Raw genomic sequence first — 27890 nt, forward strand, 5'->3', positions numbered from 1 at the left:
ATTTTTGAGGGGTTCAGAACAAGGTTAAGGGCAGAGAAAAGCTTGTTGGACACTAAGAACGGGGAGGGGCCAGCTGAGTGTACGACTGTGTCATCTGCATATAAATGGATGAGAGAGCTTCCTACTGCCTGAGCTATGTTGTTGATGTAAATTGAGAATAGCGTGGGGCCTAGGATCGAAACTTTGGTGACAGCAGATGTTCTGACTTTATACACTGCATTCTTTGACAGGGGTAGTTAGCAAACCAGGCCAAAGACCCCTTAGAGACACCAATACTCCTTAGCCGGCCCACAAGAATGGAATACTCTACCGTATCAAAAGCGGTAGAAAAGTACTTTAGTTCAGTTGCCTTTGTTTTCTTGGGTACAGGAACAATGTTGGACATCATGAAGCAAGTGAGGACAACAGACTGGGACAGATTGAATATGTCCATAAACACTCCAGCCAGCTGGTCTGCTCATGCTCTGAGGATGCGGCTAGGGATGCAGTCTGTGCCGGCAGACTTGCGAGGGTTAACGCGCGTAAATGTCTTACTCACACGTCGGCCACGTCGGTTGTACTGTGTTATCCTCAAAGTGGGCGAAGGTGTTTAACTTGTCCAGTAGTAAGACGTCAGGGTCCGTGACTGGTTTTCCCTTAGTAATCCGTGATTGTCTGTAGACCATGACACATACGTCTCGTGTCTGAGCCGTTGAATTGCAACTCCACTTTCTTTGCTGACATTTTTCCTGTTTGAATGCCTTACGGAGGGAACAACTACACTATTTTGTACTCCACCATATTCCCAGTCACCTTGCCATGGTTAAATGTGGTGGTTCACCCTTTCAGTTTTGTGTGAATTGCTGTCATATTTCCACGGTTTCTGGTTTGGGTAGGTTTTAATAGTCACAGTGGGAACGCCAATGTTATTCTCATAGGCTACCCGGAACATATCCCAGTCCGCATGATCAAAACAATCTTAAAGCATGGATTGAACCAGCGTTGAAAAGACTTTAGCACGGGTACTTCCTGTTTGAGTTTTTGCCTATAGGAGGGAAGGAGCAAAATGGAGTCGCAATCTGATTTGCCAAAGGGAGGGCTGAGAAGAGCCTTGTAGGCATCTCGAAAGGGGGATTAGCAGTGGTCAGGTGTTTTTTACTACTGTCAATGTGTTGACAGAACGTCAGTAGTGTTTTAATCAAATTTGCTTTGTTAAATCCCCAGCTACAATAAATGCAGCCTCAGGATATGTTGTTTCCAGTTTGCAAAAAGTCCAGTGTAGGTCCTTGAGGGCTGTTGTGGTATCGGTTTGGGCGAGAATATACGTGGCTGTGACTAACCGAAGATAATTTTCTTGGGAGGTAATACGGTCGGCATTTGATTGAGGTATTCTAGATTGGGTGAACAGAAGAACTTGAGTTTCTGTATGTTATCATGAAACATACACCACGCCTTTCTTCTTCCCGGAGATTTCTTTTTTCCTGTCTGCACGATGTACTGAGAACCCACCTGGCTGTATGGAGGCGACAGTATATCCCAAGTGAGCAATGATTCTATGAAACACAGTATGTTACAGTCCCTGATGTCTCTCTGGACGGAGATCCTCGCCCTGAGCTCGTCTATTTTATTGTCCAGAGACGGAACATTAGCAAGTAATATACTCTGAAGCGGTGGATGGTGTGCACACCTCCTGAGTCGGACTAGAAGTCCACTCCGAATACCTCTTCTCCGCCAGCAGCATCTTGGAGCAGCCTCTGGGATAAGTTTGATTGCCCTGGGGGGTAAGAACAAAGGATCCAATTTGGGAAAGTGGTAATGCTGGTGAGTTACCAGCACACACAGAACATTAACAACTTCATAGTTAATAACGCTATAACGATATGGAAGAAAATTAAACGTATTCTACAAGAACCAATATTATTCCCTAAAAACACAACCCTATGAAACAATCCTTAGATAGCTTTTCAGAATTGGCCCACATGGAAAAATAAAGGCATAAAAACCCTAAATAACTTAGTAATAGGACATTTAATTATTTCCGTCACAGATTTCAAAAGCAATTTTTGACTGACCAATACATGCAACTTAAAAGTTATATATATATATAAACATTTCCACCTGAAATCTTTTGGACATCAGAGCAATGTTGATGGAACCCTATTTGATACGTATATATGATAGGCAATATATACAAACCTTGCAGAAATCCTATCCAACTGACAATCTCTAGAAAAAAAGTTTTAACTATTGGAATCAAGACTTAAAATATACTGATATATGCACAAGATGGAGTGTTGGAATATAACTAACAAAATTAGAGTTAACGAAAATGTATGCTGAACCCAGTATAAACTAATGTATAGAATGTATTATACAAGAAACAAAATTCACAAATTCTACAGCACAATGGCAGTGTCATATCTTAAGTGTAAAACTAGCACGGTCTCAATAATTCATGCCTTCTGGGAGTGCTATAAAGTCCAAAAGTCATGGGCAGACATAGAAAGTTGGCTGTCAGAAGTTTTACAAAGACCGATTACAATTAAACTTACAATCAGCATATTTCAAGACATGGCATATGGGGGTGTGGTGAGATACCCAATGGGGTAGACCATACTTTTCTGTACTTAAAAGCTGGAAATCAAATTATCCTCCATCACTATGCCAGTGGATGAATCAGATTTATCTCCGTAGCACACATATACATTTAACAGTTCGGTTTAAGGCCATATGGCATAGTGCTACAAACAATGGAATGTTCCAGGGGATGAAGGATGAGTGTGGTTGTGAGACATACCTGAACTAACCTGTACCCCTGCACATTGACTGAGTACCGGTACCTCCTGTATATAGCCTCTTTGTTATTTTATTGTTTAGTTAATATTTTCTTAACTTCATTGTTGGTTATGGGCTTGTAAGTAACAACACCTGTTGTATTCGGCGCATGTGACAAATACGATTTTATTTGTATGGTTGCGGTGGGAACGTGGGTCTGAGCAGGTGTGATGTTGTTAGAAATATGTGTTTTGTCTATTTATTGTGTCAATGTATGGTTATTGTTTGAAAAATTATATAAATAAGACACCAGGACTGAGCTTCTCAGTCCTTCAACATAAAAATGATCCCTGGGAGGACCCCCAAGCAAGGGGCCTGGAATTGGTCAAACTCGCAGGTTTAATACATGTACAAAATTATCCTCTTTCCCTAAAAGCATGGTAGTCATGATTTTCTTACATGAAAAGGAGGTTAACTTGGCCCCAGACAATCGATCTGAGATGGATTTAAATTTCAGTCATGGGATTTTTGTTGTTGCTTTAACCCCTGCGTGGGGTGTGTCGTGTCATTAACTGAAGACTTATAGTTTTTATCAAAGATGCTTTGTAATTCGTGTTGAACTAATCAGGCAAATGTAATTAACTAGGAAGTCGGGGCACCAAGGAAAATATTCAGATTACAAAGATATAATTTTCCTAATAACTTGTCAGATATTTTAATATCTGATCAATTAGTCTTCTGATTAATTACTTATTCTTTATTTTACCTCACGTTAGTCTCATTTGAATGAATGCTTATGAGTGTGCTGCTGCCTACCACCGCTCAGTCAGACTGCTCTATCAAATATCAAATCATAGACTTAATTATAATATAGTAACACACAGAAATACGAGCCTTTGGTCATTAATATGGTCGAATCCGGAAACTATCATTTCGAAAATAAAACGTTTATTCTTTCAGTGAAATACGGAACCGTTCGGTATTTTATCTAACGGGTGGCATCCCTAAGTCTAAATATTGCTGTTACATTGTACAACCTTCAATGTTATGTAAAATTCTGGCAAATTAGTTTGCAACGAGCCAGGCTGCCCAAACTGTTGCATATACCTTGACTCTGCGTGCAATGAACGCTAGAGAAGAGACACAATTTCACCTGGTTAATATTGCCTGCTAACCTGGATTTCTTTTAGCTAAATATGCAGGTTTAGAAATATATACTTCTGTGTATTGATTTTAAGAAAGGCATTGGTGTTTATGGTTAGGTACAGTCGTGAAACGATTGTGCTTTTTTCGCAAATGCGCTTTTGTTAAAACATCCCCCTGCGTTGCATCGATTATATGCGACGCAGGACACGCTAAATAAACTAGTAATATCATCAACCATGTGTAGTTAACTAGTGATTATGATTGATTGATTGTTTTTTATAAGATAAGTTTAATGCTAGCTAGCAACTTACCTTGGCATCTTACTGCATTTGGGTAACAGGCATGCTCCTCGTGGAGTGCAATGAGAGGCAGGTGGTTAGAGCGTTGGACTAGTTAACTGTAAGGTTGCAAGATTGAATCCCGGAGCTGACAAGGTAAAAATCTGTCGTTCTGCCCCTGAACAAAGCAGGTAACCCACTGTTCCTAGGCCATTATTGACAAAATGTGTTCTTAACTGACTTGCCTAGTTAAATAAAGGTGTCCAAAATTGGTGTACAAAAATACCGATTTCCGAGTGTTATGCCATTCCGATTAATCGGTCGACCTCTAATATTTACGCTCAGTGTGTCGTCGGGATCTCTGTTGAAAAGTTTGTTTCTGTTGAAGAGTTTGTCCGCCCTCTCTCTGTCGCGGTTAGAATGGATAGTTCAGAGTGACATTTATTCATGTCGTTATAGATAGATGTTTCGGCGGTTGTCGGTCTTTGCGTTCAATGATACCGAATTCCTAGCTGCAGACTAGTAATTAATATCAAAGACTTATTCTTATTCTGTCGGTATCCATAGTCTAAGAGTTTAACCTGTTAAGACTCTAGGGGCAGTATTTCATTTTTGGATAAAAAGACGTGCCCGTTTTAAGCGCAATATTTTGTCACGAAAAGATGCTCGAATATGCTTGGAATTGATAGTTTTGGAAAGAAGACAGTCTTACGTTTCCAGAAATGCAAAGATTTTCACTGTGAGTCCCTTAGAACAAATGCTTCGGGCAAAACCAAGATGTATGACCGACCAGGAAATGCACAGGATTTCTGAGGCTACGTTTTCCATGATCGCCTTATATGGCTGTGAATGCGACAGGAATGAACGGACTCTTTCTCTTGTTTCCCCAAGGTCTTTGCAGCATTGTGACGTATTTGTAGGCATATCATTGAAAGATTGACCATAAGGGACTACATTTACCAGGTGTCCCGCTTGGTGCCTGCGTGGCAATCGGTGCGCAAAAGTCAGGTCCCGGTATTTTTCCATTCAAATCTCAGAACAAACCAGGCTACAAGGACGGTGCTTTCAATGGAGAGAAATATGACAAACCACCTTCAGGATTGATTCAAACAACGTTTTCCATGTTTCAGTCGATATTATGGAGTTAATTCGGAAAAAAGTTCGACATGTAGGTGACTTTTCGGTTAGTTTCGGTAGCCATATGCATAGTAACAAAAGGGAACGATGTGTCCTACACAAGAATCTTTCAGGAAAAACTGGACATCTGCTATGTAACTGAGAGTCTCCTCATTGAAACATCTGAAGTTCTTCAAAGGTAAATTATTTTATTTGATTCCTTGGCTGGTTTTTGTGAATATGTTGCGTGCTAAATGCTAATGCTAAGCTAGCTATCACCACTCTTACACAAATTAGTGATTTTCTCTGGTTCTAAAGCATATTTTGAAAATCTGAGACGACAGGATTGTTAAGAAAAGGATAAGCTTGAGAACAGGCATATTTATTTCATTTCATTTGCGATTTTTAGAAATCGCTAACGTTGCGTTATGCTAATGAGCTTGAGGCTGTAGTTACGCTACCGCATACGGGTTTGGTCGGACTATGAGGTTAATCACGTGGGATGGTTAAAAGATTCAGCAGTCTGGTCTGCAACCTTTTGTCCTCTCGTAATTTAGAGAAACATGGTCTGTTGAGAAATTCTCACGGTGGGGGTTTTATTCGGGAGAGCAGAAAAAGGCTGTCTCATGACGCCAGGTCATAACTGTGTTCATGGGGGCGTGCCAGTGACTTAAGTTAAACTTTTCACAGAAATACGATTCTCTCACATTACATCATTACATAGCATCCCATAATTTCACAAATAGTTTAATCATTCCTCATTCATCCTGTACAGCAATTAGATGCAAGCCTCATAACTGAGGCTATTATATAAACAGTGTTGGCCGTATTGTCTCCCATGAGTTTCACAAAATTGTACCAAACGGACCAGTTCGTAGCTGGATTCTTCACCGATCTGTTATACCTTCTCCAGACCATAAATGTTGTTCGGACCTCAAGTTTTGTGAGGTGGAAGAAATTCCTTTTTTCTCTCTGTGAAAACTCTCTATACTGTGGCCATGAGGAGATGATCTGCTCCAGGAATTTATGACCTGAGGTCGCAGCAGCCTGAGTGTAGGAGACAGAGAGAGGGGGATGGGGCTTGCTGTACCCAAAGAGGGCAACGTCATGACAGGTGCATTTTCCTGGCATGGTTTAGGTCCACTCAACTCCTTAGAGGGAAAGGTAATCGCCCATAAATACATAGCCATTCTGATTGATCACCTGCAACCTATGGTGAATCATTTATATTCTGATGGGAGTGGTCTCTTCCAACATAATGCCCCCATCCACAGAGTGGTCACTGAATGGTTTGATGAGCATGAAAACGATGTCAACCATATGCCACGGCCGTCTCTGTCACCAGATCTCAACCCAGTTGAACGCTTATGGGAGATTCTGGAGTGGCACCTGAGAGTGTTTTCCTTTACCAACAAAACTATGGAATTTCTCATGGAAAAATGGTGTCGCATCCCTCCAATAGAGTTCCAGACACTTATAGAATCTATGCCAAGGCGCATTGAAGCTGTTCTGGCGGTTTGTGGTGGCCCAACACCCTATTAAGACACTTGTTGCTGTTTCCTTTATTTTGGCAGTTCCTTGTACCATGTTCACCATTTTCGTTATCTCCCTCGTATGGATTACCACAAAGCTCACGAGGCTTGTTAGCACAGGATTTGTTTCTCCATACTCTCCCTACTTAGTGTCTCTCTGCATCAGTGGTAGTCACTAATATTTCTAAGGCAACCACTTTTGTGAAACTACCTCACTGGGTGCGAGTCGCCATACCCATCGGAGAAGGTGAGTTGGGGAGGTTACAAAAGCAAGTTGATTCATACATGATATCACATTCTCTTTTAAAAACTAACAGTGTTAGTTATACACTTAATTGTGGACAGTAGGCCTAATTCATTGAAAGTGGATATTTCATGGAAACATGTTTTTTGAGATGACGATTGGGCTATCAAAGCAATATTTCTCAGGTTCATATTGGCTTCCCTAAGAAGAAGAGGTTTGATTCATTCAGTCAGGCAGATCTAAAAGCAGGAACCTAGTCCGGGATCCAGGCTAACCTTTTTCAACTTGCAAAGCTTATTGTTATAATTGAAAATGTTGTACCTGCAAGAGATGCCATTTGAACTATATTTTAAAAAGTGTTTTCTGTAAGATATTTACTGCCCTGTAAAACATGTAGATTTGTTTTAAGATAGTATTAACATGGACCATCAAGCTCTTCAATTATCTATGTTAGGATACTTTGGGGTATCATTTTTTTTTTTAAGCTGGCCTTTTCGGCATTATCTCAATAAAAGTGATAAAATAACACAAAGCTATATCAAATCAGGTAATGCCAAATTTCTGTCTGAAGGAAGTATGCTTTGAAATTATAAAAATGCGTCAGAAGGTTATTGGAAAGTTTTAGGAAAACATCAGGGATCAGGCAATCTTTGTGTATGATGTCATGTTCTTTAGAAAATCAATTGATTTTCCCCAGTCATTCTGTGTAGATTTGTGACACTCCCTTCTAACAAGCCCTGCACTGCTTGCAAGTGTCATAGATGGAAACGGAAGACATGGACATGAAAGTCTTAAGCTTTCAGCATTGGGGTCATAATAGATAATAGCTCCAAATGTTCAAAGCTAGATACAATTGCAAGATTCTACACTGAAACTGCTCTGTTTGTCCCAGGATGGTTACGCGTATAACCACAGTTCTATGAACTAAGCGATGTGTTCAGCTGACTGAGAGGGAAACAACTTGCACAACACATTCATTAACTGTGTGTGATCTTTCTTAGGAGAGAATAGGAGTGAAGATGATGATGATCCAGGATGGCCCCATGCCCACCGGGGTGGACAAACCCCTGAGAATCACTGGGGATCCCTACAAGGTCCATGTGAGTGAAGAGTGGGTGGGGTGCGGCTTCAGTCGACAGCCACGGTGCACGCATAATTATTTGCAGAAATCCTCACTTTTCAATCCAATACAGACCCTCCTCTACATTCCAGTGAGGCTTTCTGTTGACAATTATTTAGACTTTTTCTGATTTGTGATACAGATAATTTTGCACTTTGAAAAATGCATTAGGTGGTCACTCTTTACTCTTTGAAGATCCCGTTATTCTATCTCAGTCACCTCTGGGATGTACCGTCACGTGAATCCCATTTTCTTCTCCCCTTTACAGCAAGCGCGGGAATTGGTGATAGAGATCATCCGCGACAAATACCAGGGAGACTTGCACAGTGGCCGAAACGACTTTGCGTCAAGATTGGGTGGAAGTACTTTGGATGTAAGAATGCAATGTACAGGACGTCCAGTGAATGTCACAACCAATGACTATGGTGCCGTTTTGAACACACCCTTGATGTTTGAGCTCACATGCTTCAGGCCAATCCCTCCCTTCAGGTGGCTGTACCCAGGTTTGCAGTGGGGATTGTCATCGGCAGGAGTGGTGAGATGATCAAGAAGATCCAGGGAGATTCCGGAGTGAGGATCCAATTCAAACCAGGTGTGTGCGTGTATTTCTTTTAACATATGTCAGATGTGTCATATGAACGAAGGTAGAGTTGGAATTATATTGGGGTATGCCATGTCTCTTATCGTACCATTGACCAATTATATATGTGGAAAGGCGACTTTCTGTGTGGCTGTATCTGCTGTCAGTCACCACTGTTAGCTTAGTGTTGACCCTACTCCCTCCCACCAACAGATGATGGCATCAGCCCAGAGCGCATCGCCCAAGTGATGGGACAACCAGACAGGTGTCAGCACGCTGTCCAACTCATCAACGAGCTCACCCAAACAGCACAGGTACACACACAAAGACAGAACGAATGAATAGCTTGCAAGTAAACACTCAGAGCAAGGAACACATTGCACAGAACACACACATTATGGACAAGTAGAGTGCACACACAAACTCATAACATCAAGCAAACACACATACACACTCGGCACAGAACACAAAACTCATGTGCCAAGCAAGCACACATACCACTTGTGATTCTTATTTCCCAGTCAATTTATTTCCAACCGAGCTGCCTCTTGACCCATGGCTGCGTCCCAATGGCATCCTATTTCCTGCATACTGCTCTGGTCAAAAATAGTGCACTACGTATGGAATAGGATGTCATTTGGGACTTGGCCTATGTTGCTGGAGTCTCCTGGCGTGTATTGCTCAGGTGGCCATTACAAGAGAATTACCATTTAGATATGCAGATACGATCTGCAACTCCTAGTCAAATACAGTTTACAGATATGTCATACCTTTGGTTGACTTTGCAGGCACAGACGATATTAGGGTTGATAAGATATTGCATGGCATGTATTTTAATATATTGTTTGAAATGTCTTATCAGAAGGACATTGTCAATAAATGTTACTCCATGCTTGGGTTAAGCACCCAGGGTATATCTGTACTAGCTGGTAAGTGTCTCGTTGCTGTATGTAAAAAGTTTTAATTTAATGTTGGATCGTTATGCATCGCTGCACTCTATTCTCATTTTATTTATTGTCTGTAATTGTCTTGATTTGTCTATGCTTGATGATTTGTTTTAATGTATGCCACAAACAAAATTTCCCCATGGGGATAATAACGTCATTATCTTACATGTGATTGGAGCAGGAACGTGATGGCTTTGGAAGCTCTGGAGGACCAAGAGGAAGGGGACGAGGCCGCGGGGACTGGGTCATGGGCTCACCAGGGGGACTGCAGGAGGTCACCTACACGATACTTGCAGACAAGTGTGGTCTGGTGATCGGCAAAGGTAAGGCAACTCAGTCCCTCAGTGTGCAAAGCAGTGTAGAACCTCAGAGCCACAAACACAAGTGTACAGTGCATTCGTAAAGTATTCAGACCCCTTGACTTTTTCCACATTTTGTTAAATTACAGCCTTACTCTAAAATTGATTAAATTGTTTTTTTTCTTCATCAATCTACACACAATATCCCATAATGACAATGCAAAAACAGATTTTTTCAAACTAAAATATTACATTTACATAATTATTCAGACCCTTTACTCAGTACTTTGTTGAAGCACCTTTAGCAGAGATTACAGCCTCGAGTCTTCTTGGGTATGACGTTACAAGTTGACACGTGTATTTGGGGAGTTTCTCCCATTCTCTGCCGATCCAAGCTCTGTCAGATTGGATAAGGAGCGTCGCTGCACAGCTATTTTCAGGTCTCCAGAGATTTTAGATCGGGTTCAAGTCTGGGCTTTGGCTGGGCCACTCAGACATTGAGACCTGTCCCGAAGCCACTCCTGCGTTGTCTTAGCTGTGTGCTTAGGGTCGTTGTTCTGTTGGAAGGGGAACCTTAGCCCCAGTCTGAGGTCCTGAGCGCTCTGGAGCAGGTTTTCATCAAGGATCTCTCTGTACTTTTCTCCGTTCACCTTTCCCTCTATCCCGACTAGTCTCCCAGTCCCTGCCGCTGAAAAACATCCCCACAGCATACTGTAATTCTCTCACCACCATGTTTCACCCTAGGGATGGTGCCAAGTTTCTTCCTTTGGCAAATTGAGATGACTAAACTGCTCCGTGTAACCCTAGATTGTAAACAGCCATGGTCAAAACATATTGATGCAGTAGTAGCTAAGATGGGGAGAAGTCTGTCTATAATAAAGCTATGCTCTGCCTTCTTATCAACACTATCCATGGGCCACCAGGCAAGGTCCTACAGGCCACCAGGCAGGGGCCACCAAGGCCCTGCTGCACTTTCTTCTGTGTTGTGCTCGTCTCTCCCAGTGTCCCTAGGCAAAAGGTGTGTCAACCCAATTGTAAAGCAGTCTCTTAAAATTTGGAATCAGTTCCGTTTAGCCTTTAGCCTCCAAGGCTTTTCTCTATCAGGCCCAATCAATCAGAACATTTTATTTCCTCCATGTTTGAATGATGGGGCTTTTGGCATCTGGCACTCACTAGGCCTCTCCTGACTAGCCCAATTATTCTTTGATGATACATTTGCCTCTTTTGCTAAGCTAAAGGAAAAGTTCAACTTGCCCCAATCCCACTTTTTCCGCTATCTCCAGACTAGGAACTTTGTCAGAGCTAACACACCTGAATTTCCCCATAGGCCTGCGAATACAGCTATAGAGAGCATCTTGGAGCTGAACAAGCTTCCTAGGGGCGCAATTTCAGATGTATATGCAATCATTCATGACTTACAGAATCCTTCTTTGGTGCCTTCAAAGACTCGATGGGAAAAGGATTTAGGGGAGGAACTTGGGGAAGACACCTGGGAATCTGTGCTGCACAGGGTGCATTCGTCCTCTTTTAGCACTAGACACAGCCTCATTCAATTCAGGGTGGTTCACCGTATCCACTGGTCTGGGGCCAAACTTGGAAGAATATTCCCTGATTTTGATCCTACCTGTGTCAGATGTAAAATGGAACCAGCCACACTGTTGCATATGTTTTGGGGCTGTCATAAACTGTCAGGTTTCTGGGAATTAATATTTAAATGCGTCTCTGATATATATATGACACTGTTATAGCGTCGTCTCCCCTTTACAGCCCTTTTTGGAGTACTACCCATAGGTACCCCCCTGTCAAGAATCCAGTCGGACACTGTTGCTTATACAACTCTTTTAGCTAGCCGGCTAATTCTACAGAACTGGAAGATGGCAGCTCCCCCATCTTATAAATATTGGGTGAGAGATGTGTTGTGCTCTCTGAAACAAGAAAAAATTTAATTCATGTGGGAACCCCAAACTGTTTAATGAGGCTTGGGCTCCATTCCGGTCTTACTTTAAACAGTCCATCCTCTGATGGCATTCCTATTAAAACCAAAATAAGTCTGTATTTGAGGAGGGGGGGGGGGGGGTCATTAAGGTTGATGTGCTTATTGATTGTGACCTGCGGATGGATGCCTTTTTCACCTTGCCCAGGCAGGGACTAAGATGTGAGCTTGTTTTTCCCAGTTATTTTTTATTTTTACATTTTGTTCACACCTATATAAACTGATTCTTCTTCTTTTTTTCTCTTTTTTTTAAGCAATGTAAACTTTTTATTTTTGGTCCAATGGATGGTCGGTCTGTGGCCATGACTGTCTGTGAGTGGTTGCATTTCTCCACCCCTATCCCTTGACTGTTTACAGGAACAATGGTGAGGTGTTTGCTCTGTCCCTGTACTATAGATTGCCCTTTAACCTTTGTAGCCTTCTGCCTGGTGTGTTTAACTTGTCTGAAGTATGGTATCTTTAACCTGTAGTGACACCCCATCCCGTGAACGGGACCGTTGTCATCATCTGACACTAATTAGCATAACGCAACGGACATAAATCTTCCTAGAAAATCTTCCTATTCATGAAAATCACAAGTGAAATATATTGGAACACAGCTTAGCCTTTTGTTAATCACCCTGTCATCTCAGATTTTGAAATTATGCTTTACAGCCAAAGCAAGACAAGCGTTTGTGTAAGTTTATCGATAGCCTAGCATAGCATTATGTCCAGCTAGCAGCAGGAAGCTTGGTCACGAAAATCAGAAAAGCAATCAAATTAACCATTTACCTTTGATGATCTTCGGATGTTTTCACTGACGAGACTCCCAGTTAGACAGCAAATGTTCCTTTTGTTCCATAAAGATGATTTTTATACCCAAAATACCTCCTTTTGTTGGTCACCTTTGTGTTGAGAAATCCACCGGAAATAACGGTCACGACAACGCCGGGAAAAAATAATAATAATAATAATAATTATATCCATAATATCGACAGAAACATGGCAAACGTTTTTTATAATCAATCCTCAATGTGTTTTTCAAATATCTATTCGATAATATATCAACCGGGACAATTGGCTTTTCAGTAGCAGCGAGAGGAAAAATGACTACCTCTGTCTTTTACGCAATAATCACTCTGAGAGCCCTCAGCTGGCCACTTACGCAATGTAGTCGTTTACGCTCATTCTTCAACATAAAGGCGTGAAACTACGTCAAAATGCTGTAGACACCTTAGGGAATACATAGAAAAAGGAATCTGGTTGATATCCCTTTCAATGGCCAATCAGGAAGCATAGGAACACAACGGTTTCAAAATAAGAGTCACTTCCTGATTGGATTTTTCTCAGGCTTTCGCCTGCAATATCAGTTCTGTTTTACTCGCAGACAATATTTTTACAGTTTTGGAAACTTTAGAGTGTTTTCTATCCTAAGCTGTCAATTATATGCATATTCTAGCATCTGGTCCTGAGAAATAGCCCGTTTGCTTTGGAAAAATAACGTTTAACCGTTTTCACTATTGTCCAAAACGTCTTTCAAGCTGTCAGACATTCCCTTGGCAGCAAGAGCCTCTCGGTGAATGCTGCAGTGTACCCAAGTGGCGTCGGGAGCAACTCCCTCTATGTCCTCATGCTCAGAAATATACTCAGGAATAGAGAATAGGTCAGGGAAATCATTCATATTCCAAATCATAAGTAACAACCCGACTATTTATCCAACCAATATTTAGAATAGCATTCCTCAGTGATTCAAATTTGTCTTATCACTCAAAGTAAAAACCTCAATTTAACACACATCAATATTAGCAGATTTACTTACATTCAGTATAATTATCCCATAATTCTACTATTAACTTTGTTAATCATGGTTATAATACAGATCAGTATCTCAATGCATTCTTAATCTAAATTACTACAATTTACATGGTGTAGACCTCTTCAATCAACCTGATACCACAAAAGTATAAACAATTTAATGGCACAGTTGACCAACCTCCCCCTCTCAGGCACTGCATCTTCTGGCGTCTCTTTCGTTTTTCTTCAGATAGCTTTACAGTTCAGAGTGGATGGCCCATGATAATGTCCCAATTTCAATGTCTCATCTTTACCACTCATGTCTTGTCCATTCGCCAACCAATATACCAGCATCATAAGAAAATGTTAGAACAGATCTTTCTCCATGATCACTCCAAGTGGACTCATGAAAGAAAAGCAGTTGATAGCTTAGATCTGATACTGTACACCAATTTCTGGCTTGGTTCTTTTCTCTCGGTAGAAGTGATTCGGAAAGCCTTCTTCAATGCCTTTGTCACTCTTCTTTAGCCAGTTAGAGGGGGTTTTGAGGTACACACACCAATTATCTCTTCCATGCATTAAGATACCGTCTGATGTCACGTTTCATGATAACCCCAAAAGAACAGATCAGAACAACAGTTTAGTTCAGTTCATTAACTACATGATAAATTATTACTTTTACCAATTATTCTTAATACACATATCTAAACATATTTCACAGAGAATATCAAAACATTCTATTGAAACTATTCTTTCAAATTGGTTTATACTCCCCATCTCACTGTCAACTCCATCGTAGAGCCAAGGATCAAGAAGTTAGACCTATACCTCTCGGGAATAGAACAAAACAAACACAACAATACACTCAATACAATACACTCCTTCACATATCACTTAAGGTGTATAACTTCAATTCAAACCCTCAAAAAACCGAATCCTCCCCCATGTTTTACACATATCTCTCCGTATAAGAGTAATGTAAAACAAAAACTGAAAAAATATAAAACAAAATTTCAACTAACCTAATCAAATTAAAATCACTAAACTGAAAAAAACTCCACAAAGAAAAATGATTTAACCCCTATGGTCATAGGAAAATAGACTTAAAGCAGCATACCCTTAGTTAAAAGCAATGCCCTCTCCCTCTTCACAGTGGTCCAAATTACACATATGTCTAAAAAAACATATTTACCAATTACACAAATTATCTTGAAAGCAGTAGTACAAATGACCATAAATTCATTACCCAAATGGCTTTCCAATGCGGGTGATCAAGCCACAACGGAAAGTCATATCAGAAGATCATACAAAACCCTTCAAAGCAGTGTTTCACTATATTAAACAAATTGCAAACAATAGTCAAATAATTCCTACATGTTGTATTTCCATGTTCCCAGAACATTCCTTCATCAAAAGAATTAGCGTGTGTAATGAAAACTCAGAAAATAAAATCCCATGTGGTGAGTGCCCCTTTAAAATACCTTTGCACTAAAACAAAAACTTCCAGGCCCTTTTCAATGTGGTAGTTTATGGCCTCAATCAAACTCACTCTACCCAAGAGTATAGTCCCTGGAAACATTCCAAAGAGAGACCGTGAAATACCCATTTTCCTGGAGAAAACACAAAACACTTAGTTAGTATTCATTACACTACATCAATTCAGAAACTCAAACCTGAACTATAAACCAAACCTAATGATAATTCCACTGTACCTCAAATCATTAATCATAAGTTTTAATCAACATCAATGTATATGTATGATACAATGTTTAATTAAGTTAAATCAACTCCTAAAACAAACCATAAGCAAATTAAAAAGGAACTCAAATAACCAAATTCAACCTAGCTAATTTCCCAAAACATATGAAATTGTTTTGACTATTGCGGTAACACTATAATTAAAATCTATGATACTCCCCCACTTAATATACTAGTTTACTAGTTTGGCCCAAGCTTGCTTTTCAACATTCATACCCATTCAGTCTTCTGCCAACAGTCTCTATAACTACTCAACCAGCAATCACCTTTAATGACCTGACATTGTTCCACATAATGGAAAACATACTATAATGTTAGACTACATGAACTTTCCTGCTCAAATTAACTGGTGTTACTTAAACAATCAAACCAAGAATCAATAACCATCAGAATCCATTCTCACAATGTTTTACAATTTAAACTTTCAGATCTCCCTTTCTTACAGCCAAATAAAGCCCAATCAAAATTTTACTGCCAGAAATACAGAAAAAGGTGTACCTGAACAACGGTCAAAACAATTAGAGTAAGGTTATTGTATATTCAAACTAATAACGCGAATGTACGTTATTCTACAACAATCTACCTGCCTCCAGCAACTTACCCTGACAATTAGTAGCCAACATAGCAACTAACTCTCTTCCATACTTTCAGCTCAACTTAACCTATTCCTTTTTTCCCATTGGGCAAAAATATATAACCCCTCTCATTTCAACGTTTTTCCTTACCTCTATGTAAGATTTAAAATCCAATTTTATAACTTCATCTTCGCTCCTCACACTTATGAAATGTATCCTATTTCTTTAAAAATAACACACGCAGCGCCAAAATTATAACATGCGTCAGTTAATCTATAAGAATGAAAATCATTTCGGTAATCACTTTCTATCGCCATCTCTCCGCTATTATTCAGAATTTCTTTAACTTAGGTAACTGTCTTCTATTGATACAGTAATTTAAATACGACTCAATTCTCAATAGATTATTCCAGCAGATAATTTAGTGAACAGGCATCGTCTTGCATCAAAATTCGCTTTGTTATTATTTTAAATTGAATTAGTCTATCAATTTAACCTAAACAATCTATTTATTTCAATTGATCCCTTCTATCAATTTGAACCAAACAAGCTATTAAAACGTTCAGTTTATATCTTATACAAACACTAGCGACCATAACTTTCCAGGCAAAACATACAAATAGATTATTTACAATCAAAAACTCAGAATTCAGTTAGCGCGCATTGACTGGGAAAGGAACCCCTGCCTCCCGCGTGGCAGGCGAGAATTCTACCATTGAACCACCATTGCTATGCAAAAAACGGAGATTCTCCACAAATAAACCCACTTTACAAGTCAGATCAAGACACGTTGACAGCATTGTCTATAAATTATCGTTCAGCTTTGTCTCCTAAACTATGTTCTCATCTCGCTCTCAGGACCATAAAACAAATCCTCATGAACAGGCAAATATCAAATACACCCCTCCTGGACAAGATCAGAGACACAGTGACTGGCACACAGACATTGTGGAGCCAAGAGATAATTGATTTAAAAGATATGTTTACATATGAAGACAAGCTTGACCCCTCCCCTCTCTGCGGCCCAAGTAACTTACCCCATGACAGAGAACAGATAACTGCAACCGGCCAACAGTATTATACAAAAATAGACATTCTGATGAGAAGTAACTCACAAGCATATAATGAAAATAAAACATCTTATCTATGTTACCCAAGTAATTCTGATTATTCCCCAACAAGCGTAACGGTTCATGTGATTGGATGCTAATTATTTGACTAGGCTACATGTATTTGACATAGTTGTTATTTCTCTGAACACTATATTGTTGAAGTTTATTTTGGGCAGTGAAACAAGGCTGCTCAGGCGAGGGGGAAAAAAATTACTCACCCAAATGTATAGCCCTATTGGAAAATATAAATGTACTGTTTGAAAATGTGAATCACATTTCTATTTGTCGTACCCCCAACAGCATTGCGTGTACCCCAGTTTGGGAATACCTGCCATAGAGGTAGGAAACCGCTCAGGGATTTCACCATGAGTCCAATAGTGACTTTAAAACAGCTACAGAGTTTAATGGCTGTGATAGGAGAAATCTGAGGATGGATCAACAACATTGTAGTTATTCCACAATATTAACCTAAGTTACAGATTTGAAAAGGAGGCCTGTACAGAATAAAAAATATTCCAAAACATGCATCATGTTTGCGATAAGGCACTAAAGTAAAAATGTAGCAAAGAAATTAACTTTGTCCTGAATACAAATGCTATATTTGGGGCAAATTCAACACATCACTGAGTACCACTCTTCATATTTCGCAGCATGGTGGTGGCTGCATCTTGTTATGGGTAATCTTGTCATTGGCAAGGACTGGGAGTTGTTTTGGGATAAAAAATAAATGGAATAGAGTTAAGCAAAGGCAATATTCTAGAGGAAACCTGGTTGTCTGCTTTCCACCAGACACTGGGAGATGAATTCACCTTTCAGCAGGACAATAACCTAAAACACATGGCCAAATATACACTGGCGTTACAAGGTGACATTGAATGTTCCTGAGTGGCCTAGTTAAACTTTTGACTTAAATCTGCTCGAATCTGTGCAAGACATGAAATTGTCTGTCTAGCATTGATCAACAACCAATTGACAGCATGAAGAATAAAAATAAATGTGCAAATATTGCACAAACAGGTGCTCTTAGAGACCCAGAAAGACTGGAATCGTTTCCACAGGTGATTTTGACATGTTTTGACTAGGGTGAGAATACTTATGTAAATGAGATATTTCTGTATTTTATTTTCAATGATTTTGCTACATTTTCAAAATACTTGTTTTTACTTTGTCATTATGGGGTATTGTGTATAGATGGGAGAGGAAAAAAATGTATTTAATCAATTTTGAATTCAGGCTGTAACACAGGAAAATGTGGACTAAGTCAAGAATACTCTTTGAAGGCACTGTATGACTCACTAGGGTGTGATTGATCTCAAAATGATAAAACCATTATCATTCAACGTATTGAATGCCCTATTCTCCACCTCCTTATTTAGAACGCTTTTGTTCATAATATCAAATGGCATCGGGATCTGTTAGCTTACTTCCTTCCGGCGCCGACAGAGATGGCCGCCTCGCTTCGCGTTCCTAGGAAACTATGCAGTTTTTTGTTTTTTTTTACGTGTTATTTCTTACATTAGTACCCCAGGTCATCTTAGGTTTCATTACATACAGTCGAGAAGAACTACTGAATATAAGATCAGCGTCAACTCACCATCAGTACGACCAAGAATATGTTTTTTCGCGACGCGGATCCTGTGTTCTGCCTTTCAAGCAGGACAACGGAATGGATCCCATGCAGCGACCCAAAAAAACGACTCCGAAAAAGAGGGAAACGAGGCGGTCTTCTGGTCAGACTCCGGAGACAGGCACACCGTGCACCACTCACTAGCATTCTTCTTGCCAATGTCCAGTCTCTTGACAACAAGGTTGATGAAATCCGAGCAAGGGTAGCATTCCAGAGGGACATCAGAGACTAACGTTCTTTGCTTCACGGAAACATGGCTCACTGGAGAGACGCTATCCGAGGCGGTGCAGCCAACGGGTTTGTCCACGCATCGCGCTGACAGAAACAAACATCTTTCTGGTAAGAAGAGGGGCGGGGGCGTATGCCTTATGGCTAACGAGACATGGTGTGATGAAAGAAACATACAGGAACTCAAATCCTTCTGTTCACCTGATTTTAGAATTCCTCACAATCAAATGTAGACCGCATTATCTACCAATTTGTAAGTCGCTCTGGATAAGAGCGTCTGCTAAATGACTTAAATGTTAAATGTAAATGTAAGAGAATTCTCTTCGATTATAATCACAGCCGTATATATCCCCCCCCAAGCAGACACATCGATGGCTCTGAACAAACTTTATTTAACTCTTTGCAAACTGGAAACCATTTATCCGGAGGCTGCATTCATTGTAGCTGGGGATTTTAACAAGGCTAATCTGAAAACAAGACTCCCTAAATTTTATCAGCATATCGATTGCGCAACCAGGGGTGGAAAAACCTTGGATCATTGTTACTCTAACTTCCGCGACGCATATAAGGCCCTGCCCGCCCCCCTTTCGGAAAAGCTGACCACGACTCCATTTTGTTGATCCCTGCCTACAGACAGAAACTAAAACAAGAGGCTCCCACGCTGAGGTCTGTCCAACGCTGGTCCGACCAAGCTGACTCCACACTCCAAGACTGCTTCCATCACGTGGACTGGGATATGTTTCGTATTGCGTCAGATAACAATATTGACGAATACGCTGATTCGGTGTGCGAGTTCATTAGAACGTGCGTTGAAGATGTCGTTCCCATAGCAACGATTAAAACATTCCCTAACCAGAAACCGTGGATTGATGGCAGCATTCGCGTGAAACTGAAAGCGCGAACCACTGCTTTTAATCAGGGCAAGGTGTCTGGTAACATGACCGAATACAAACAGTGCAGCTATTCCCTCCGCAAGGCTATCAAACAAGCTAAGCGTCAGTACAGAGACAAAGTAGAATCTCAATTCAACGGCTCAGACACAAGAGGCATGTGGCAGGGTCTACAGTCAATCACGGACTACAAGAAGAAATCCAGCCCAGTCACGGACCAGGATGTCTTGCTCCCAGGCAGACTAAATAACTTTTTTGCCCGCTTTGAGGACAATACAGTGCCACTGACACGGCCTGCAACGAAAACATGCGGTCTCTCCTTCACTGCAGCCGAGGTGAGTAAGACATTTAAACGTGTTAACCCTCGCAAGGCTGCAGGCCCAGACGGCATCCCCAGCCGCGCCCTCAGAGCATGCGCAGACCAGCTGGCCGGTGTGTTTACGGACATATTCAATCAATCCCTATACCAGTCTGCTGTTCCCACATGCTTCAAGAGGGCCACCATTGTTCCTGTTCCCAAGAAAGCTAAGGTAACTGAGCTAAACGACTACCGCCCGTAGCACTCACTTCCGTCATCATGAAGTGCTTTGAGAGACTAGTCAAAGACCATATCACCTCCACCCTACCTGACACCCTAGACCCACTCCAATTTGCTTACCGCCCAAATAGGTCCACAGACGATGCAATCTCAACCACACTGCACACTGCCCTAACCCATCTGGACAAGAGGAATACCTATGTGAGAATGCTGTTCATCGACTACAGCTCGGCATTCAACACCATAGTACCCTCCAAGCTCGTCATCAAGCTCGAGACCCTGGGTCTCGACCCCGCCCTGTGCAACTGGGTACTGGACTTCCTGACGGGCCGCCCCCAGCTGGTGAGGGTAGGCAACAACATCTCCTCCCCGCTGATCCTCAACACTGGGGCCCCACAAGGGTGCGTTCTGAGCCCTCTCCTGTACTCCCTGTTCACCCACGACTGCGTGGCCACGCACGCCTCCAACTCAATCATCAAGTTTGCGGACGACACAACAGTGGTAGGCTTGATTACCAACAACGACGAGACGGCCTACAGGGAGGAGGTGAGGGCCCTCGGAGTGTGGTGTCAGGAAAATAACCTCACACTCAACGTCAACAAAACTAAGGAGATGATTGTGGACTTCAGGAAACAGCAGAGGGAACACCCCCCTATCCACATCGATGGAACAGTAGTGGAGAGGGTAGCTTTTAAGTTTTAAGTTCCTCGGCATACACATCACAAACAAACTGAATTGGTCCACTCACACAGACAGCATCGTGAAGAAGGCGCAGCAGCGCCTCTTCAACCTCAGGAGGCTGAAGAAATTTGGCTTGTCACCAAAAGCACTCACAAACTTCTACAGATGCACAATCGAGAGCATCCTGGCGGGCTGTATCACCGCCTGGTACGGCAACTGCTCCGCCCTCAACCGTAAGGCTCTCCAGAGGGTAGTGAGGTCTGCACAACGCATCACCGGGGGCAAACTACCTGCCCTCCAGGACACCTACACCAGCCGATGTTACAGGAAGGCCATAAAGATCATCAAGGACATCAACCACCCGAGCCACTGCCTGTTCACCCCGCTATCATCCAGAAGGCGAGGTCAGTACAGGTGCATCAAAGCTGGGACCGAGAGACTGAAAAACAGCTTCTATCTCAAGGCCATCAGACTGTTAAACAGCCACCACTAACATTGAGTGGCTGCTGCCAACACACTGACACTGACTCAACTCCAGCCACTTTAATAATGGGAATTGATGGGAAATTATGTAAATATATCACTAGCCACTTTAAACAATGCTACCTTATATAATGTTACTTACCCTACATTATTCATCTCATATGCATACGTATATACTGTACTCTATATCATCGACTGCATCCTTATGTAATACATGTATCACTAGCCACTTTAACTATGCCACTTTGTTTACATACTCATCTCATATGTATATACCGTACTCGATACCATCTACTGTATCTTGCCTATGCTGCTCTGTACCATCACTCATTCATATATCCTTATGTACATATTCTTTATCCCCTTACACTGTGTATAAGACAGTAGTTTTGGAATTGTTAGTTAGATTACTTGTTGGTTATTACTGCATTGTCGGAACTAGAAGCACAAGCATTTCGCGTGGAGCCCCAGATCGAAGGAGATTATCAGTGGTCTTGTATGTCTTCCATTTCCTATTAATTGCTCCTACAGTTGATTTCTTCAAACCAAGCTGCTTACCTATTGCAGATTCAGTCTTCCCAGCCTGGTGCAGGTCTACAATTTTGTTTCTGGTGTCCTTTGACAGCTCTTTGGTCTTGGCCATAGTGGAGTTTGGAGTGTGACTGTTTGAGGTTGTGGACAGGTGTCTTTTATACTGATAACAAGTTCAAACAGGTGCCATTAATACAGGTAACGAGTGGAGGACAGAGGCGCCTCTTAAAGAAGAAGTTACAGGTCTGTGAGAGCCTGAAATCTTGCTTGTTTGTAGGTGACCAAATACTTATTTTCCACCATAATTTGCAAATTAATTCATTAAAAATCCTACAATGTGATTTCCCGGATTTTTTTTCTCATTTTGTCTGTCATAGTTGAAGTGTACCTATGATGAAAATTACAGGCCTCTCATCTTTTTCAGTGGGAGAACTTGCACAATTGGTGGCTGAATAAATACTTTTTTGCCCCACTGTATATATATATATATATATATATATATTTTTTTTTTTTTTAAATAAAAATAAATCATGTTTAAGTGATCAACTCCAAACCAACGTTGAGATGTTCAGACGATCCCAACTTTGATTGCTTTTCAAGATATGTTTTTATAGTATGTATACTTTGTTGACTATAACGATTTTAGATTTGCATGAATTCACTTGGGTTTAAATGAGAACCTTAGGAATACAGGGGTAGCTATTAAAAATAGACTTGTTATTTGGCCAATTAAGCTACAAGACTGACTTTAAAACATTCAGGCTATCCCAACTTAACATTCTTTAAAATCTTTAACTGCACATTTGCATGAAATAACTCAACAACAGTAACCATTGAGACAACAAATCAACTTGCACATGTTTGGGCTATCCTAACTTCTGATTCTTAAAAACTTCTATCAGCAATAACTATATATATTTGCATAAATAAGCGTGAATTAACTCACTAACAGTAACTCTTGAACCGTTCAAGCTAGCGACACCAAATCATATATTCAGGCTATCCTAACTTTGATCAACTTTCACTATATTAAAAACAAAAAACTACCATTTAAATGAGAATAGGCATTAGTGTGAAGCCTAAAAGAGAAAGGAAATTCACATGAGCACCACAGTGCCAATTCCACCCATGCTCTACCAAGTTTTTCCCAGCACACAGCTTTGAGCTACTACAGTAACTATGCTCGTATTCTACTTCAAACTATGTGTAGGCAGGTTGCGTAGGATTTAAACCTTCTCTTAAAAGCTTAATTCATACTCTTAGAGGAGGTGCTTCCACAATAATGTGATTTGTACCACATGCAAGGTAAATGATTGGATTCTTCACACACCACAGTAACACATTATCCCATTACTCTACCTTGTCATGCTTCTTTTTTTATATATATACTGAAATAAAAGATTCCAGAAATGTTCCATACTCACAAAAAGCTTATTTCTCTAAAATGTTGTGCACAAATTAGTTTACATTCATGTTAGTGATTTTTTTTGTGTCGGGGACAGCCCTAATTCAGAGACATCAGTATCAAGCCCGTCTGTCAATTTGGACTTCATCACATCATCTTGCAAGTCTTTGTGTGCTGGCTCCATACATGTTTTTGTGAACACATACACAATTACGGTTCTATTACCAATAGCAGTTAGGGATAGGTGATATCTGACACAAACATATACTATGTTGAAGTTTGAACAGGTCAGACTAAACATACCAAATGATTTTCTCCCCATCAGCGACCATTGGAGAGCAGGCAAGAGGTGAGGCTGGAGGTGAGGTCTTTTCCAGAGCCCCATTGATGGGCATTGCAGCGTAGATCAGCTCCTGGCCCCTCATCAAAAATACTGGTCGGTCACACACTGATGAGGGCCCCCTTGCTGGTCTTCTCTATGCTGCATGTTCGGCTACAAGCTGGACGTCTCTCAAACAGCTGCAGCAGGCAACCTTATGAGGTGGTGTTGACTGGGAGGGCCTGTGACAGGGTGATATAATAGATAGCAAAGTGGTATTTTGTTCTAAAGAAGGACAAAGCTTTTTGCTAATGTACTTCACAACCAAAATGGCTCTACTAGTTGTATCTGCTTGCCTGTGAAATTAGCCTACTTGTTTATAAAGCTGTGTGGGTTTTTAATACAACTTTTCAGATATACTGTACATAACCACATACATGACCAGCAGTCTATGGTCTAGTTACCTGTATACTCACCACCATTGCGAACTCCAACCACGTATTCTGCATGATAGGGTCCTTCGGCAGGGCATGCAAACCATAGTTGGTCAGTACGTATAGGGTTTTTGTCTCAAACGGCCATGATAGTTTGAATACGTTGGGGGCGATGAAACAACAGGGGAAGCTGAGCGGAGCTAAGACGCTAATATTTATGTAAACTCTACACAGTTGTGTTCTGTGAGTGTCACGAAGTAGGCTGATACCCCATTTCTTGGGTGCACAAATCCATAAGTTAGGCTGTACTTTAAGTATTTTACATCCACAGTGCGATTTCAACTGATTTTTGTCTTTTGTTGAATTTATATAACATACCAACCTGGTTCAGCATTATCTAGTCCAAATATGGCATGATTCCACTATTTGTATCAGTTTGAGTCATTTTCACTGAGGGACATTTATTTTAAAGGCAAACCACAAATTACACTATGAAATTTCACATATGAAATTGTGTCATTCCGAACTTTATCCGCAACGTTATAATCCATCTTGTGTGACTCGGACATTTCTCCTACCTGCTGTGCTGCGCGGGCTGTGTCCGTGTACTACACACTCGGGCCAACACAGCTCTGTGGGGGAAACGGCGCAACTCAACCAAAACGGATTATAACGTTGTAGAGTCCCCTCTCTCCCTTTCTGTCTCTCACTTTCTCCCCCTGCACTCATGTGTGTGTTATATATATATATATATATGGCTTTTAAAAGTGCTATTCTCACCTACGTAAAGTGCTTAATGAGGGGAATAATACATATGAAGAAATGTGATATTAATTGTTTGAGTTTCATTATAACAGCCCTCAATCATCTGGAAGATTGCCCCAGTCCTTCTAATGAGATCCGTTTTCCGGGCAATGGGCTCAAATGAGTGAATGACTGTTTCGAATTAGCTTATTTGCTATTCATGCTCACTCTATTGCCTGCTATGTAAAAGTCATTGACCATTTAGCGATTGGCTCGCCGCGAGTGTGCGAGCCGCGGCGGGGGTATTTGTGTTTAGGGTGGGTCGGTTGAAGGGGAGGGCTTCACCTATAATAAAGAACTGAGCAATAGAAATGTCAAGTGCCTTCTGTGCAGAGGTGAATGGGACAAATAAACCTGGTTGCAGAGGGCCCCATCTTGGCATTACCATAAGAAATGGCCAATATGGATGGAAGGCAGCCGTTCTGTGCCCTGTCACGACGCCCTTTTCGGCACAGTGATTGATGTCTTTACGATGCCACATGCAGCCAGTGCCTCTGCTCACCCCTCTGTCAGACCTACATCCCCCACAAACCCCTGAATTCCACCACAACCCTAGTGTTTGGAGGGAAAAGGGGGAGGCTTGCAAGCCAAAGACACCTTCCCAACCGTGAAGCACTGGGGTGGCAGCATCATGTTGTGGGGGTGCTTTGCTGGGGGACTGGTGCACTTCACAAAATAGATGGCATCATGAAGGAGGAAAATTGTGGATATATTGAAGCAACATCTCAAGACATCACTCAGGAAGTTAAAACTTGGTTGCAAATGGGTCTTCCAAATGGACAATGACCCCAAGCATACTTCCAAAGGACAACAGAGTCAAGGTATTGGAGTGGCCATCACAAAGCCCTGACCTCAATCCCATAGAGAATTTGTGGTTAGAACTGAAAAACATTTTGCAAGCAAGGAGGCCTACAAACCTGACTCAGTTAAACCAGCTCTGTCAGGAGGAATGGGCCAAAATTCACCCAATTTATTGTGGGAAGCTTGTGGAAGGCTACCTGACATCTTTGACCCAAGTTAAACAATTTAAAGGCAATGCTACCAAATACTAATTGAGTGCACGTAAACTTCTGATCCACTTTGAATGTGATGAAAGACATAAAAGCTGAAATAAATAATTCTCTCTACTATTATTCTGACATTTCACAATATTAAAATAAAGTGGTGATCCTAACACATTTTTTTACCAGGATTAAATGTCAGGAATTGTGAAAAACTGAGTTTAAATGTATTTGGCTAAGGTGTATATAAACGTCCGACTTCAACTGTGTATATATATATTCAATTGCCACCTTGTAATTACTTCCTAAGTCAATAATAAGAAAAGATTATTGACTTGGGAAGTACTTACAATGTGGCAATTGAATTCACTTGTTAAGTCATAAGAGTTCTGCCTTCCGCTACTTGTGCTACTGAATGCTAGCAGCGGGTATCTGAAATGGTAGGAAATGGATTCAAGTGTTTTGTACAACAATATTGATAGGAGACAAACATGATCAGGACGTACCTACACTGTTTACTAAATTCTTCAGAAATGCTAGTTTATCCAACAACTTGATTGACTTTCAAAATGCATTTGTACAACACTGGCTCTAAACCATTCAGAAATTCATTTCCAACCTATATGGATATGTGAAATTCCTCTGCACAGATTAAAGCTAAATTTTAATACACCCGCGTCGGAACAACAGGTGCGGTTAACACCCGTGGCACACGCAATCATACAGGTCAGACGAAAAGATTGTGGGTTTGACTGCTACAAACTCTTATTCACGTATAAGAGAGAGTACTTAGTGGTCCTGCGTCTCCCTCATTTAAATTAATCTTAAATCCAAATCCCCCTCTCTTTCTCTGGCAACCTGAACCAGCAGCTTCATTGATAGGGCCTTATTATCTCCACTAACCATGGCCCACTCCTTGGCACTGAATAGTCAGTGCCTTTATTCCTCTCTCCTTCTGACTGGAGACCTCATAATGGCTTCATTAATGCAGAAGTTTCATTTGGTTGACAATGGGTTAATGGCCCGGGGTAGTCTATTGGCAGCGGGAGGAGGACTCTTTTCTCTGGCTTTTTCAGCCCGGGTTCAAGCGGGGTTGACAACGTGTCACCAAAATGTGAACAAACATGTAATTGATGTTCGGACATCAGCGGCCCCTACTTGAGAAGCCAGCCTGCTCTTTTGAGTCGAGGCGGAAGAACGGGTGGCCGTCCGGGGGTCTTTGAGAGGACTTGGCACAGGGGGGAACCAATTTCTGAATGCCTGCCCTGCTCGCTTCAAAAGAGCCACAGACTGCAAAATTCAACAACAAAAAAAGGGATACGGTTTAATAAAATAAAAAAATCCTTCCCCAGCCGTAATGATTCTGTTTGGCCTGACGTGTAATTGCTCCCCACATACAGAAGTCGAGTTGCAGACAGTACATAGACTGGTGGCACTCATCAGGTGGCACTCACCCTTAATGTCGGGTCGGTGGGAAGTGCAATCTATTTTTGTTGTAAATTTTCACGGATGTAAAGGAAAATTGAGATGTGAAGAGGTGTATACTTTTTTGCTTCCTTTTTTTAGTTAATTAGCGTACAACATTCCCTTACACTTCAAATACGACTCCAGACCTCTCGGCCATTGAGTCATAATATTAGAAATGCACCTTTTTATATGCAGTGTGTATGAATGCAGGTGAAGTACTAGTTGATCATATTATCATCAAAAGATTTAAAGGGA

General features: G+C 41.1%; 1 protein-coding gene across 1 annotated transcript in view; it reads left to right on the forward strand.

The window, feature by feature from the left end:
- The window catches only part of LOC115111972 (far upstream element-binding protein 3-like), a 78957-nt gene that overhangs the window by 42820 nt on the left and 8247 nt on the right, over nucleotides 1–27890 (forward strand). The window contains exons 8-12 of the mRNA XM_029638562.2: nucleotides 8072–8170; nucleotides 8459–8563; nucleotides 8680–8782; nucleotides 8984–9084; nucleotides 9896–10040. Coding sequence (XP_029494422.1) covers nucleotides 8072–8170; nucleotides 8459–8563; nucleotides 8680–8782; nucleotides 8984–9084; nucleotides 9896–10040 — 553 coding nt within the window. The remainder of the gene's footprint in view (nucleotides 1–8071; nucleotides 8171–8458; nucleotides 8564–8679; nucleotides 8783–8983; nucleotides 9085–9895; nucleotides 10041–27890) is intronic.

Source organism: Oncorhynchus nerka, linkage group LG27 (assembly GCF_034236695.1).
Source record: "Oncorhynchus nerka isolate Pitt River linkage group LG27, Oner_Uvic_2.0, whole genome shotgun sequence".
Lineage (NCBI taxonomy): Eukaryota > Metazoa > Chordata > Actinopteri > Salmoniformes > Salmonidae > Oncorhynchus > Oncorhynchus nerka.